General features: G+C 40.6%; 1 protein-coding gene across 5 annotated transcripts in view; it reads right to left on the bottom strand.

The window, feature by feature from the left end:
- Wdr33 (WD repeat domain 33) overlaps window positions 1–16,488 on the bottom strand; it is a 106,278-nt gene that overhangs the window by 38,560 nt on the left and 51,230 nt on the right. Inside the window, exon 8 of one of the 5 annotated variants that reach the window (XM_063277382.1) lies at window positions 1,250–14,289. The exons of the other annotated variants lie outside the window; for them this stretch is intronic. Coding sequence (XP_063133452.1) covers window positions 14,087–14,289 — 203 coding nt within the window. The 3' untranslated portion in view covers window positions 1,250–14,086. Of the gene's footprint in view, window positions 1–1,249; window positions 14,290–16,488 lie in introns of those variants that run through there. 5 annotated transcript variants of the gene reach the window in all.

Raw genomic sequence — 16,488 nt, 5'->3', positions numbered from 1 at the left:
GTGCTACACAGTGAGGCACTGTCTCAAAAAAAAAAGAAGCCACAGAAATAACCGCATGAGACCCAACGTTTATTTAGATCCTGACGTGGTGTTTAGCCTCTAAAACAATGTGATCACCATACAAAATATGGAATAAACTCTGAAGCAATGTATTTGTAGGACTATATAACCTTCATACATTTCCAAAAAATTAATATTTTGAATTCAAAAAAGTTTCTAAATCAAACTTTAATAATTGAGGTCCTTTACTACTCTCAAAGAGCCTCTGGTCATTTATAGTTCATCTTTGCTTTCAAATTGTTTCCACAGTAAACTAGTAAACTAGGTGTGTGTGTGTGTGTGTGTGTGTGTGTGTGTGTGTGTGTGTGTGTGTGTGTGTGTGTGTGTGTGTGTGTAACCACACGCCCAGCAGTTTTAGACACCTTTCTCCCTAAAATGAAAGTATTCTTAAAACCTGCTGTATAGTCATGGCGACATAAAGGTGCAGAACAATAGAGTTCCCATGGGCTAGAGAGATGGCTCAGTAGCTACAAGCCTTCGTCTGCTCTTACAAAGCTCAGTGTCCCTCACCCATATCAGATGACTCAAAAGTGCTTGTAATTCCAGCTCACAGGGAGCTAACACCTCTGGCCTCCAGGGGAACATCCATGAAACCACAGCATGAACACACGTCAATCTTTTACACATAACGTTACTAATGAAAAGATGGGTCTTGAGCGGAGGAGTTGCTTACTCAGTAGATAAGAGTGTTTGCCTAGCATGCATAAAACCCTGGTTTCAGTCTTTGGCGTGGCACAAAATGTGTGATCATGCACACTTGTGATCCCAGAACTCAGGAGGATAAAGATTTCATGGTGAAATTAAGTGAAGTTAAGGCTAACCTGGGCTACAAGAAATCCTGCCCACCCCCAACTCCCAAAGAAAGACTGCTTTAGACAATATTTTAGAGGTTCAAGTTCTAAGACAAACAGGATGTCTAAGCATTAGCTAAGTTGGTGAATAGACAGTAGAGCTTTTGCAGAAGTGTGGTGTGAAGACGAAGGCAGAACGGGACAGACCTCTGTCTCTGATACTTCCCTTCACAGAAGACCCTAGCTTCTGTGAGATCTGTGGTAACCTTTGTGACTGTGCATTTCCCCAGAACCCCCTTCTTGGTCCACAACCACATCAGATCATGGGGCCTGTCATCCCACATGGGTAAACAGCCTTGATTTAACACGGTATATGTCCCAAGGTTCCGTAAACAGTCTGAAAACCAATACATAATGAGTTTTATTTGAAGGTCAGAAGTAATGTCCATTTTCCCATTTTATTTTTCCTGGATCATGTCATTATATGAACAATATTAGGAAGAATATACATGACTTACAAAAAAACACCAGTTTTTCTAATACAGAGAGAGAAAATCAAACAATTCAAGTACCATTTTGTACAATATTAACAGTTAAAGAACTGTTATTCAGAAAATGTGTTAAGCATTAACAGCAAACTTGGGCTTACTGCCAGCTGTGGAAACAAAATGTAACATCAACTTAAGTCCAAGCAAGGCCTTGATCCACAGGCAAGACTCACACAAGGATCAGTCAAAAGCTGGGAAATGTATGGAGTGTGTGGTCACTCCATAAACTGGTCAGTGAGTATGGGGCTTGTTCCAAGTTTACCTCCCCATTTTATAAGGTCATTATTGACATGATTTAATAACAAGACTGACAGGGAATGACTGTCATCAAAATCTAGAAATTTCTATCAGGAACAAACTATGGAGCTCAAAGTTAATGGAGGAATAGGTACTTTTCTAGGCAGAGTTTTCACAGTGTATTTTCCAAGCCACGTCAGACTCATAGGCAATGATGAATTTTTAAATGGACAAGATATTTTCCCTCCATACCTCAGAGCTTCAGTACTGGCAACATGTGGGAGAATCTGGTCACAAAGCTCTTCTCAGTGTACTGCCACATTCACCACGAAACCAATTATGGAAATGTGAAATGCTAGCTCAAATTATGTTGCCCGATAGTGGCATACCTAAATTCAGGAAAGCAGACACAGGACAAGGAGAAGGAAGGCCCTTCAACCCTTATCTCAAGTGTACATTAAAAAAATTGGAAATAGATATGCCAAAAATATAAAAATTTTTAATTAAACCTAAATATTAATACAGAACTATTCAACAAACCTGTAGCAATTTCAAAGGTTTGGTGTTAAAGAAGCAGCCAGGACACAGACTCACACCTTAGAATAAGGAGGAAGATGCATCACACATAGACGTCCAAGCTCCTAGTTAGTCACACTCAGAGAAGCAGGGAGCTGGCTTCTATTAACTGAAGGTTACATAGAAAACTCTCAAAGGTGGACCTAAAAGAAACTGTCAAGCAGCTTAGAAAGTGAAGCCATGCATACATTTATAAGCTAGTATCATGTAACTACTTCAATACTTCTAATATCAAAGTGGATTCTGTTGAGTAGATAATAAATATTTGTGGGTCAGACGAAACCACACAGGCATAAATGTTTGCTAAACCTTAGATGTTGAGTGCTGACAGTTTTTATACAGCATGTGGAGAAAGTATAAACAAAGGACACAATTTGCACCTGAGCAGCGAAAAGCCTTGAAGATTTCTGAAACAGTCTGGTGAACAGGAAACTCTAGTCTTCCAGAACAAACTCCCAAAGGGTGTTTGTTCTCATCAGTCTTCCAGATCCTTCAGTTACAACACGAGGAACAATTTTGCTATTTATTTTATGCCAACCAATTTTTAAAAACTTAAGTCATGTTTAATAGTGATTCTGGAGTTGTCAAAGACTAAAAGAAGAAAGCAGCCCTCAGTGCTCTGCTCTTCCTACTGCTTAGGCTAACACCAGGCTCAGAGGCAGGCACTTCAGCCACGTGCTAAGGGACACTGCCCACGTATCAAAGTCTATGAATTCCTTTAGAAAAATGGTCTAGTGAAGTGTGTGTGTGTGTGTGTGTGTGTGTGTGTGTGTGTGTGTGTGTGTGTACTTCAATAGTCAAATACCTCTAGTAAACATTTCCACAGACATTCATAACTAAAGCAGAATAGTCAGGAATCATTATTTGAAAAGCTACAAAAATATAATCAGTAAAGAAACATTTACAGGATTGATGGTGGGGGTGTGGTCACCCACTCTGTGTATGCCCAACAGCTTGGGAAGTGACAGAATGATCAGTTCAAGGCCATCCTCTGCCAGTCTGAGTTCAAAACAGGGTAGGGGTCGAACTTCACTTTACCTCCCAGAACCCAGGAGGCAGAAACAGGCAGATCTCTATAGAGGCCAGCCTGATCTACATAGAGACTTCCAAGTCAGTCATGGCAACACATGTAAGACGCTGTCTCCCAAAGCTGTCTGGCAATAACAAGATTACCACAATGACCTATAAGCCAAGTGTAATAGCACATGTATACAGCTTCATGTGCTCACGAAGGGGGATAGGAGCAACAATTGAACTGAGAGTTTAAGGCCAGCCTGCGTAACATTTGAGATATTCCTCTTAAAAATAAGGGAATAGACAAGCAAAACTGGATCTATGCTTCAATAACAATGTTTATTGGTAACCAGTGGCAAGAATAAACTGGAACCATGACTAAAACCTCTAATAAGGAAGAAAAAGACGAATCAAAAATAAAAACAAAAGCTGATTAAAGTGATACTCTGGTGCAAGTCTTCTTCCAAAAGTAAGACTGACGTTGAATGAGTTCATTTTCTGTTGGTTAGATAATGGCCAACTGAAATCTACATTCCTATCCTAGCCAGGATTTCACTAACCTCGTGGTGATCTCAGCAATGTGAAGCATTAACTGGAGCTGAATGTGGACTGGAACCTTCATCAACAGAAATGAATGAAGAGCTGAGACAAAATGGACCCCCGAGAGAGCCAGGCCACAGGAATCCCCAAATACTGCTGGCAGTTGGGGGTCTGCCGCACAGTCTCCTCCAGGCTGGACAACTTATTATTATTCTAAGGCTTTTCTATTTCTTTGCACAATGAGGATTCTGAGATGATGTGTATTCCAACTGGATCCTGACAATTATCCTCATTTCTCACACGCGGAAATGAGAAAAACCTTAAATGAGAGATGATTATATGCTACTTGGAGTCCATCAGAGTAAACGTATCTCAATAAACACTTGTTTAGCCCATGCTGATTAAATAACCAAATACATGCTTTGGGCTGGAGTGGAATCTCCCAGGAATAGCACAGGTAGCTACTCTACTCAAGGAAATGAAGACATACAAGTCCTTGATTGTTGAGTGGAAGCTGTGTGCCACAAATCCATTCTAAAAGGTACAGTATAGAAAAAGACATACCCAAGGGAAACACCAAGTCCTATCAACAGTATGTGTCCTTGATAATGAGATCAAAGCAAACCTGTGAGCTTCTTCCCCAAACTAGGAATCCATGGTCTAATCATGAGGAAAGTATCTAATAAATTCTAGCTGGTAGACAGACAGACAGACACGTGACAAAATACAATGAAATCATTCAGAAATAGACTCTAAGACAGTGAGAAAATCCTGGAAGATCTGAGATGAAGAAAAACAGTTCTGAGCTGGGTGAAATGGTAAACTCCTTTAACCACAGCACTCCCAAGGCACACATCGAGTCCCAGAGGCCAGCCTGATCTTTATGGTGAGTTCCAGGCCAGCCAAGGCCACACAGTGAGACTTACCTCAGAAAACAAACAAAAAAAGTTTTGCATCTAGAATTTGAAAGCTAGTCAAAGCCTTATTATAATAGAGGCATGAAATAAAGATCATAGGAACTTTTAAAGTTTTCTTTTTCTCTCCCTCCCTTTCTCCTTCCACCGATGACCAGTCTAAGTTTGACAATGGAATCATCTTGCCTCAGCCTCACATGTGCTGGTGTAACAAGTTTGAACTTGTTCTTCATTAAAGAAAAAAAAAAAACAACAACAACAACAAAAAAACAGAAATCAAAAAAAAAATAAATAAATAAATAAAAATAAAAAAAATTGGAGGCCGGAGAGGTGGCTCAGTGGTTAAGAGCACTGACTACTGACTGCTCTGCCAGCGGTCCTGAGTTCAAATCCCAGCAACCACATGGTGGCTCACAACCATCTGTAATGGAATCTGATGCCCTCTTCTGGTGTGTCTGAAGACAGTTACAGTGTACTCACATGTATAAAATAAATAAATAAATAAATAAATAAATAAATAAGTCTGTCTTTTTAAAAAAAGCTTGAGTAAAACCCACGTGTGAGCCAGGTGTGGGGACACACACCTTTAAGGCAAGGCTGGCAGATGTCTTGTGAGTTCCAGGCCAGCCAGGACTACACAGTGAGATCTGTCTAAAAACAAAACAGACCTCATGCGCTAGAAGGTAGCCGAGTGGCAGATTACTTACCAACCAGATGAGGCCATGGGCTCAATTTCTAATATCACAAGACAAAAATTATTCTTAATGGAAGAGACTGCTTTATTCTGTCCTCCTCTGAGCAGTGTCAAAAGTGACTTCTGGGAATCCAAGTACAACCGTCAGTAATTCCTTGCACAGGAAGTTACCAGTGGGCACACACTTGTAGTACAGCATTCAAAGAACTAAGGCAAGAGGTACAAGTGTGAGACAAGCCTGAAGCCTGGGCTATAGAGACCCTGCCTAAATAAAGGAGCTGGGACCAGGCAGATGGCTTGGCAGTTAAGAACACTTGATGGATGATTCTGGAAAAGACCAGAGTTCAATTCCCAGAAGCCACATGGTGGCTCACAACCATGCCTAACATAAAGTTTCAAAAAGACTTTCTTTAATAAATAAAGAAAATAACTTTAAAGAGTAAACTTGTAAGGTGTGGTGATGGCTCACCAGTGAAGAGCACTTGTTACTTTTCAAGAACCTGGGTTTGCGTCCCAGAGCCCACATGATAGCTCACAACTGTCTGTAGCTCCTGTCTGGGGAATCTAATGGTTTCTTATTCCCTCAGGTACCAGGTACACACATGGTACACATACTAACATGCAAGCAAAACACACCAGTAAAATAAATATATAAAACTTTTGATAGTTTTGCATGTTAAAGAACATGTAAAGGGGCTGGAGAGATGGCTCAGCAGTTAAGAGCACTGACTGTTCCTCCAGAGGTCCTGAGTTCAAATCCCAGCAACCACATGGTGGCTCACAACCATCTGTAATGGGATCTGATGCTCTCTTCTGGTGTGTCTGAAGACAGCAATGGTGTACCTACATACATAAAAAGAATAAATAAATAAAATCTTAAAAAAAAAAAGAACATGTAAAATAATTTGGAGTCAAGAGTAATATATTTTAATATAGTTTAATTCCAGTAGGTATTTTTGTTTAGTACTCAAACCCTATACAATATAGGTAATAGTAAAAAACTTTAAAAAAAAAAAAGTAGACCAAATATGTCTGCAGCTCAGATGTCAATGTACTAGCTATTTCCTTGTGCAATTTAGTGAGCATTTAGTAAGCCTTAATATTGACATATGTAACATGGAGATTACTATTCAAATACTAGCTTATTTCAGAAACTAAATCCACTAAACACTCACTGAGCATCATTCCTGGGATATATACTGATAGATACTGAATACTCAGTAAATCGGAGCTTTAGTTTTGCTCCAGTCTCTGTCCTGAGGCTTGCTGTGGGAATATTCCAACAGACCCAGGAGCTGTGGCCACTGGGAAGAGCAGAGACGGCAGAAATGGTTTGAGGGCCACTTCCCAAAATAAGTCCTTTCGTTTTACTTTTCAAATGATCGCTAAAACAATAAAAGGATACTAGGACTAAGTGTCTGGTTTGCAGAACACTCTCCCGGCACACTCTCGAATGGACATTCAAATGCAAACACATGCACACAATCAAGAACACAAACAATAATACTCTTTACTATAGATCCCACTAGATTAAAACATCACCTCCAATAAAAAAATACATCAATCCCTTCCTTTTAAGGTGTAAATGTTTGCTGTTTTCTTTACATTATTTTCTCTAGTTTAAAGATTAGTATGGTATTTCAGGGGATACATGAAAAGTAATAATAGGCTTAACTCCTGAATCTTTATTTTAATTGATCACTTACCTCTAAATCCTCCAAAATGCCAAGTAGATCTTAAACCTAACTATTGTTGGACAGCTCAGTGGTAGAAGTGTCTGCCATCTAGCAAGTATGAGTAACCCAGATTTAAAACTACACGTACTTAATTTTTAATTAAGTGTATAGGAATATGTATATTTGAGTGTAGAGGCCTGTGGAGGCCATGGTCAAGAAGATTGTGGGCATTGTGGAGGTAGAGTGACAGGAGTATTAAGTCAACTGGGGTGGGCATGATTGGTTATATATACCTGTAGTCCTGGTTACTTGAAAGTCTGAGTCAGGAGGATCACTTGAGTCCAAGGAGATCTGGGCTATAGTGCACTATATCGATCAGGTGTCAGCCCTAAATTTGAAAGCAATATGATGACAGCCCAGGAGTGAAGGACCACCAAGTTGCTTTTGGAAGGGTGAACCAGCCCAGGTCAGAAAAAAAAGGTCAAGAAATAAAGAAATCAACCAGACGTGTTGATATACATGCTTTTAATCCCAGCATCCTGAAAGCTGACAGATCTCTGTGAGTTCAAAGCCAGCCTGGTCTATAGAGTTCCAGGACAGCAAGAGCTACTTAATAAGACCCTGCCTTTAAAAACAGCAACAAATCCAAAAATACATCAACAAAAAGCAAAAATGATAAAAAGTAGGGAGAATACTTGGCAGAAAACTAGAAATCTATTGCAAGAAAGTACCAAATATGAAAAGTTTTATGAAAGCCTTGGCATGGAATCATGACCTCAATGCAAAGTGAACTAACAGTGGCACAAGTAATATCCTCAATTACAGTCAAAGGTCAGCAGACGACTCAGTGGACAAGAGTGCAGGCCTCGAGAAGCCTGACAATCTGACTTCTGAAACACATGGCTGAAAAACAAAACCATCTCCTCCAAGCTACCCTCAGACCTTCACTAGTATTCACACACATATGGATGGATGGATGGATGGATGGATGGATGGATGGATGGATGGATGGAAGGAAGGAAGGAAGGAAGGAAGGAAAGAAAAACAACTAAAACTATGGTAAAGGCTCTATGGTTAGTGGCAGTTCCATAACAAGAATTAGGGCACAATATAGGAAAAGGTAACTGATCCAAAGAATAGAATAAACTAACACACTTCCACATCAGAATGTAACAGACTTCCTTTAGTAAATGTGGCAGCTGCCTGTTTACTCCTTGTTTGCTCTTCCCCACTCTCCTTACTACATACATATCACGAGGTCTATCTTTAGGAAAGTGGACCTCACTCCAAAAGATAAGATAGATAACCAATTTTATCAATCAAAACAAGCTACGACTCAAATATATGACTAAGAATTGCTACATATGATAAAACCTAAGCAGAAAGACCAAGACCAAATGGCTCTAAGAATAATAAATGTGAATACTGGAAGTAGCCAGGCAACATATGCTTCAGTGGCTATCCAGAGTTAAGAGATTTCGATCACTAAGAGCAAGCACACTGGGTGAGATACAGGTCAGTGGTAGAGTGCCTAACATGCCCGAGGTCCTGGGTTCCTTCAACATGGAGAAACCAAACACCTGGTACAGAAGACGATGAAACAAACCACTAAGTAAAATGAAGCCCAGAAGACAATGAAAGTAGGAAGGCATCCTTGAGAAAGAAACATGTAACTTGAAGATCACCAGATGTGCTGAGTATCAGACTCAGCATCTGTCTGCTAAGAATTTTATAAGCTTTAGAGAAAAGGAAACACAGAAGAAAGAATATTCAAGTGGAATAAAGACTGTAAATTAAAGGAGTCCACAAAAGCTGAAGCTTAGAGTATTTTCATCTAAAATCAGAAAAATAATAACTAAAACTACCCAGAGGACTGGAGAGCTGGTCTAGTGGTGAAGAGAGTGCGCTGCTCTTTCAGGACTGGAGTGCAGCTCTTGTGACTGCAGCTCCAAGTGGTCTAATGCCCTCCTCTGGCCTCCAAGGGCATAGACACATAAAACACCCAAGTGTGTGCAAGTGCCCAAAGATGCCAACCCGCTCTACATAGTGAGCACCAAGCCAGCTAGGACTACATAATGAAACGTTGTCTCTAACCCTGACAGGGCAAGGAGACAGCATAAGAGAGAAAACCCAAGAGGCTCCCTCTAGTATCAACTTCTTGCGAGCAACAAAACAAATGGTGAAAACATGTTAAGTCTTTGAAGCCAGCATTTAGAAGCAGAGGCAGGCAGAACTAGATGTCTGTGAATTCAAGGCCCAGATGGTCTGCATAGCCAACCTGAGGCCAGCCAAGGCTACATAATGTAACTATCTCAACAAACAAACAAAAGCTTTGTATTAAATTCTCAAAGAATTAAAAGATTAAAGAGTGAATTTAAAAATCTCTGAGGGAAAGCTCTTCAGACCTTTATTCCATGCCAGAGACATGGCCTGGCAGTTACGAGCACTGGCTTCCAGAGAAACTGCGTTTAATTCCCAGCACAGAAATGGTGGCTCACAGTATGTACAAATCCAGCTCCAGCAGATCTAGCACCTTCTTCTGACCTCCTTGGGCATCGGGTACCCACGTGGCACACAGGCACACAAGCAGGCAAAACACTCATATACATTAACATAAATTTTTTTTAAAGATAACATTTATTTGGTCAAAATGCAGAACTATCTGAACTTTGAGGCTAGAAAGATGGTCCAGCAGTTAAGAGCACAGGCTGCTCTTACAGAGGACCTGAGACTGTTCCCGGCATCCACTTGGCAGCTTACAGCATTAACACCACTTCCAGGGGATCCAGGACCCCCCTCTTCTGGCTTCCACAGGTACCAGGAATACACACAGTGTACTTACATACACCCAGACAAAACACTCATGCACATTAAAGTAAATAAATCTTAACAAAACCATAAAATCTGCAGATGAAAAGTTTTAGTTAACATTTAGATAAACAAGTAGAACAACTAAATGTGACCTAATTATGACATTCTCAATAGCTCATAAAACGAAAGAGTTAAGAAACTCATGGGACTGCAAGAAGGTGGGTAAAGGCACTTGGTGTGCAGATTTGGCAACCTGAATTTGTTCCCTGGAAAGAACCAATTTCTAACAGCTGTCTTTGACCTTAGTACACATCACATGACACACACACACTCATATACACACAAAACAATAAACATTTTTAAAACGATGCGGTTTACCTTAGCTTGCATATTTCATAGGCAGGACAGCTTCCACCTGACACAGCAATGATTCCTAAAGTCTAATCACAGCACTTTCTACTTCAACTAATATTATCAGTCTTACAGAATGCTGTCTCGTGTGTGTGTGTGTGTGGGGGGGGGGGGTGCTCTCAGTGCAGCATGCACCCGCAATCGTGTTCCTGCATGTGGAGGACAGAGGATGACCTCAGCTGTTGTTCCCCAGATGGCACATTCTTTTTTTTTTTTTTTCTTTAAAGAAAGAAAAGAGGGCAGGGTCTCAATGACCTGGAACTCACTGAGTAGGCTAGGCTCCTGGCCAGCAAGCCCGACCTGTCTCCTCTACAGACAACCATCATGCATAGTTCTGGGTGTTTGATTTTTTGCTTTGTTTTATTTTGTCTTTAATGTGAGTTTGGAGCTAAACTCAGGCCCTCAAGCTTGTGTAGCAAGTATTTCAACAACTGGAATATCTCTCCAGCCCTCACCTCTTAAAGTGAAAGAAAAGAACAGAACAAAAATTATTAGGTAGGAAAGTGAAAGAAAACTTAGGAGGCACAGATTTCCTTCAGAAAGCTAATCATGAACAGAGATATACTCCCTAAAATCAGGGACCAAAAACCTTGAGATGTAAGAACATGTAAAGCAGAGGCAGATAGATCTGAGAAAAAGGCCAGCCTGGTCTACAGAGTGAGTTCCAGGCCAGCCAGGGCTACACAGAGAAACCCTGTCTTGAAAAACAAAAAAGAAGAAGAGAAAGAATGAGAACAAAAACATGTGGAGCAATAATAAACTGCCTGCAATAGGTAAAATTCATTTACATAAACCAGGAGACAGAGGCAGAGGTAGAGGGTAAGATCGCTCAACTGCTCACCTCTTAGAACAGGAAAGACATACTATGCCAGAAGATAAAAAAGTCTGTTATCTGACATTCCAATAACCACAGAGTTTCAAAATAAAAACTATCTTTGGAGATCTATAGAGAATATTGGAACATTACCACATTCCGAACTCCTTAAATGGTCAGAAAGAGTTAGTACCTTGTCTTACTTTTGTAATTTAAACATTTAAAGTTAAAAATCTGAACAGTAATGGCAGAGGTGGATGGACAATTGAGAGAGCTGACTGGTTGTGCAGATTTGGTTCCCACAAAGCAGTTTCAAAGCTCCAAGGGCCCCTGTGCACAAATGATCGTTATCCATACTCCAAGGCACACACACACACGACACCAATTCTTCTAAAAACTGGAATGCAGAGGAGCTGGAAAATAGTATAAGACAGTTGATCTTCTTGCCGAGGACGCTGGTTTGGTTTCTAGCTTCCACAAGGTGGCTTACAACCATTCTTTAACCAGCTTCTAGGCGATCTGGGAGATCCAGTGTCCCACAACAGCACATACACACATGCAGGCAAAATACTCATATACACAAAATGAAAATAAGGTATTCTAGTTAAATATGGAGACTTCATAAAAGAACCTTCTTGGGCTGGAGAGATGGCTCAGTGGTTAAGAGCCCCGACTGCTCTTCCAGAGGTCCTGAGTTCAATTCCCAGCAACCACATGGTGGCTCACAACCATCTGTAATGAGATCCAATGCCCTCTTCTGGTGTATCTGAAGACAGCTACAGTGTACTCATATATAATAAATGAATAAATCTTTAAAAAGAAAAAGAAAAGAACCTTCTTAAATATTATTAATGACTTTTGAAGACAATTTATCTTCTCAGGCTATAATTACACACTGTGATATATCAAAGTTTATAAAAGTTAAATTTCCATGACAAGATACAAATATAAAAATACAAAAAACCTAGAATGAACCTTTGTCTTAGTGAAGCCATGCGTGGTAGAGCATATGTGTAATGTAAGAGATGTGCGCTCCAGGTGGTCATGGTCTGTCAGTGTCCCATACCGGCCACTTTACCGGATGAAATCATGCCGTCTTCTAATCCCTTGCTGCTTCCCCCACAAACACTAAACAAAAACCCTGTGTGCTAGCAAAATACAAGGATACAACTCCAGAACATGTAACTGAGACAGGAGATTCATAAGTTCAAGGAAAGTATGTATGTATGTATGTATGTATGTATGTATGTATGTATGTATGTGGGGGTGTGGGGGTGTAAGGGGTGTTATGATAGCCATACACTACAAAATGTTACAAAGCAGTCAGACTGAGAAGGGTAGAAGATGAGTGTGAGAGCCTATGGAGAAAAAAAAGCAAAGATCACTTGAGTAATGTAAACTCCTTTCTGAGGTAATATTTTTAAAACTTTTTAAAAAATATTTGTAAAGGAATTCTAGGCAGACACATAACAAGGTCAGGCGTGCTGATGACAACCCCAGCACTGTGGGTGCAAAGGCAGGGTAAACAGAAGCTCTGGTCATCTTTCTTACCTATCAAGTTTGAGGCCAGCCTCAACTATGAATATTCTTGTTCCCAATACAAGAAAAGGGGGAGGGGACCACAAAGCAAACTATTAACAAAATGGCAATTACCTTGGGGATGAGACTGGAAAAGGACATTTTACTATGTCACTTCTAGTTTAAATTTTCAACAAATCCTCACTAGCTACTTTTTAAAAAGTAGAAATTTTCAGGAAAAATCAAATCTACATTAGTCCTACCCAGTTTTTTCCTGGCTCTCCACCCTTTGTTTCTCAAAGCTAGTGGTGTTTGAATGATCTCACAGCTGTTGAATTCTAACTAGAGTATTTGTTACTGTGCATGACCGAAGGGAAAAGTGCACCTCACACTGTACTTGGCCCTCTGCTGAGTAGCTTAGGAAATTGAGCTGCTCATAAAAAACAAATTACAAGTGAGATTCCACACAGGTCAGTGATGTCTGCCCATATTGTCATTCACTGTGAACTTCCCAACCTTCCAGGAGAAGAGGTGCCAACACTAAATTAGATCCATTTCACCAGGTAGAATGAAAACTTTGTATAGCATATACCAAGCAGGTTCCAGAAGTATGCTCGTTTCCTCATGTGTGTATCTATATAACCAGAGATTATGCGGCTTTTATGTAGAAATCACGTGATCAATGTGTCCCAGTGAATAAATGCTGGTTAGTCAGGTATGTGCAACAGGGAGGCATCTTGCTGGGGACCTGTGTGATGTCAGGATGTGTACCAGTGTGGTCCCCATTTCTGGACTGAACTTCACCTCAGTCATCAGAAGGAACATAGAACCAGAGTCAAAGCAGTGTGGGAGCACAAAGGCCTCTCAGTCTCTTCTTACATAAGAAGTGTTTCTTCAGGTTTGGAGAGATGACCCAATGGTTAAGAGCACTAACTGCTCTGACAATGGACTCAGGTTGAGTAAGCAGCACTCTCATCAGAAGCTCACAACTGCCTGTAACTCCAGATGCAGGAGATCTGGTGGCCTCTGTTGGTACCTGCATGCACATGATAACTAATGTAGGCACGCACATACATAAACTTAGAAAAAAAATGGTTTCCTCCCACTGTAGTCTTAGGAACGCCAGTAATACAGAAAAAAACTCTAAGGGTGATGGGAAAAGAGCTCGGAAGGCAGAAGAAGTCAAATTCATATTCATAATGGAGGATCTGGTTGCTCTCTCCAAGCCCTCACTGTGTGGCACAGTGTGGTCTAGAGCTCATGTAGCCCTAGCTAGCATCTAACTCATAGCAGTCCTCTTACCCTGGCCTGCCAAGTGCTGGTGTTTGAGGCATGCACCTCAGCCACCACACCAATTTAACCCTAATTAAAATGACTATTAAAAACATTAAAATTAGGAGCCAAAAATGTGAGAAAAGTTCTTTCCACATGAAATCTGACAAACTGAGTTAGATCTCTGGATCTAAAGTGGAGAGATTTGACTTACAAAACATGTCCACTAACCTTCACACCCAACCGTCTGCACTCATGTGCACAAACATGCTTGCACACTGCAGTAAAGCTTCGCTGGCAGAATGCTTGTTTAGCACTCATGAAGCTACATCCAATTCCCACCACTGCTGAACGGGGATTCAGAAGCATTCTGATACATGATGAGTTTGAGGTGGCCTGAGATACAAGAAACCCTGTATTTAAAACAAAGTTCAAAATAAACTCAATTTCAAGATACTATAAACCTACTAAAACATACTAATGGATCGAAAATTCTGCTATCAATCTATACAGTAAAACTCAGTGTGATATCTCAATAAACTAGAATTTACCCAAATACAACTTTAAAAAGTAGATAATGGGTCAAGAAAGACTTTAAAAGACTTGTATTCAAACATCAAACAAAAGACCCCGTATGGTATTGCTCACCCATAATGCCAGTATTTGAGGAGAAGCAGGAGAAACACCTACACTAGGGCAGCCTTTACTACAGTGTGAGACTTAGTCCCCCAAACACGCACGCACGCACGCACGCACGCACGCACGCACGCACGCACGCAGACATAAACACATGCACACGCTAGTGGGCACAAGCAAATAAAGTTAGAGAGGGGAAATGTGAGTGAAATTTCCTTAAGTAAGCCCATAATTCTGACATGAGGGCAAAGGTATGAAGATGACCATAAAAGAAAGGGTTTTAAAGGTCTCCAGTGGGGACTGGAGAGATGGCTCAGTGATTAAAGGGTCCTGAGTTCAAATCCCAGCAACCACATGGTGGCTCACAACCATCTGTAATGGGATCTGATGCCCTCTTCTGGTGTGTCTGAAGACAGCGACAGTGTACTTATATATAATAAATGAATAAATCTTTAAAAAAAAAAAAAAAAAGGTCTCCAGTGATAGCACAGATCTTTAGTCTTAGCACTTGAGACAAAGGCAGGCAGATCTCTGGCCAGCCAAGACTTTATCACAGATATTCTCTCCCCCTCCAAAATCAGGTCGTGATATTTGATATTGATATGCATGTGGTTTACATATTACCTATGTACAGGTAATAATACATACGAATGTGAAAATCACTGCCGAAACAGCATAACAACACCCCATCCTAACTCTCAATCTTTCCCCTCAAATCTTTTATTACCTCCTAATCACTTCCAACCTCCTCTAAGTCAGCTAAGATGTACATTATTTCCCACTCACGCTGTACCTTTTGGTATTTTCCCTTGCTATATCTGACATGAGCAAGGCACATGCCTTGCTCTACCCTGCACTGACTGTGTAGAGTGCATCTGTACATACCTGTGACCCTCAGAACAACACAGTGAGCACAGTACCACTAACCATAATTTAGACCCAGAGACACAAGCTGAGAAGCCTTCCCCCCTGACAAAGACAAAATTCAAAGCCAGAATTGTTGGCCAGAGCTGAACAATGTTTAAAGTAGATCAAAGAAAGAGATAAGAGCTTAGGGGACTGCTCGGTGGTTAAGGTAATGGCTACAAAACACGATCTTCCCCAGAACCCACATCAATGTCAAGACAGTGTAGTGGCCCACCTGTAATTCCAGTGCTCAAAAGGCAGACATAGGGACTTACTGAGACAGGCTGGTTAGTCAGACCAGGAGGATAGACAAGCTCTGGATTCAACTGAGACCCTACCTCAATTAATGCAGTAGAGAGCAACCAAGAAAGACTCCTCGGTGGGCCTCAGGCCTCTGTAAGCATGTGCACTTGCAACAGGGACATACCCACACACATGAACGTGCATGCAGACACAGTCCATGAACAGTTCATGAATATACATGAAATATTTGTTTGTTCATGTCTTTTCAAAACAAGGTTTCTTTGTGTGGCACTGGTTGTCCTAAAACTCACTGTGTAGACCAGTTTGTCCTGGAACTTGGCCTGCATCTGCTGCCCAAGTACTGGGATTAAAGGCTTGCGCCACCACCACACATGATTTTTTAAAAAAAATTTAATTTAAAAGAATCCAAGATTCCCATCAACAGAAATTACGTACCTAGAATTGTGGAGCAGGCACAGGGAAGAGGCTCAACACTATAAATAGGAATTATATTTTTTTTCTGTTAACGTTTTTAATTACATTTATTTATTTAGGAAAGGGCACACACATATCACTAAATGTATATGGATGTCAGGACAGCTTTCAGAAGTTTGTTTCTCTAGCACACGAGTCCCAAAATTAATCTCAAGTTTACATCAACCTTAGTTGGTAAGCAGGTTTACCTGCTAAGCCATCTTGTCGGCTTTGTTGCTGTATATTAAAGGGAATGATACACCTAATAGTTTACTCCTTTTGACTTTTGGGGTTTTTTTTGAGAAGGGGTTCTTTTTCCAGACCATATCCCTCCTTTCCCAAAGAAACCTAAG

This window comes from Rattus norvegicus, chromosome 18 (genome assembly GCF_036323735.1).
Source record: "Rattus norvegicus strain BN/NHsdMcwi chromosome 18, GRCr8, whole genome shotgun sequence".
Taxonomy (NCBI): Eukaryota; Metazoa; Chordata; class Mammalia; order Rodentia; family Muridae; genus Rattus; species Rattus norvegicus.
This window is presented reverse-complemented; position numbering and strand designations above follow the sequence as displayed.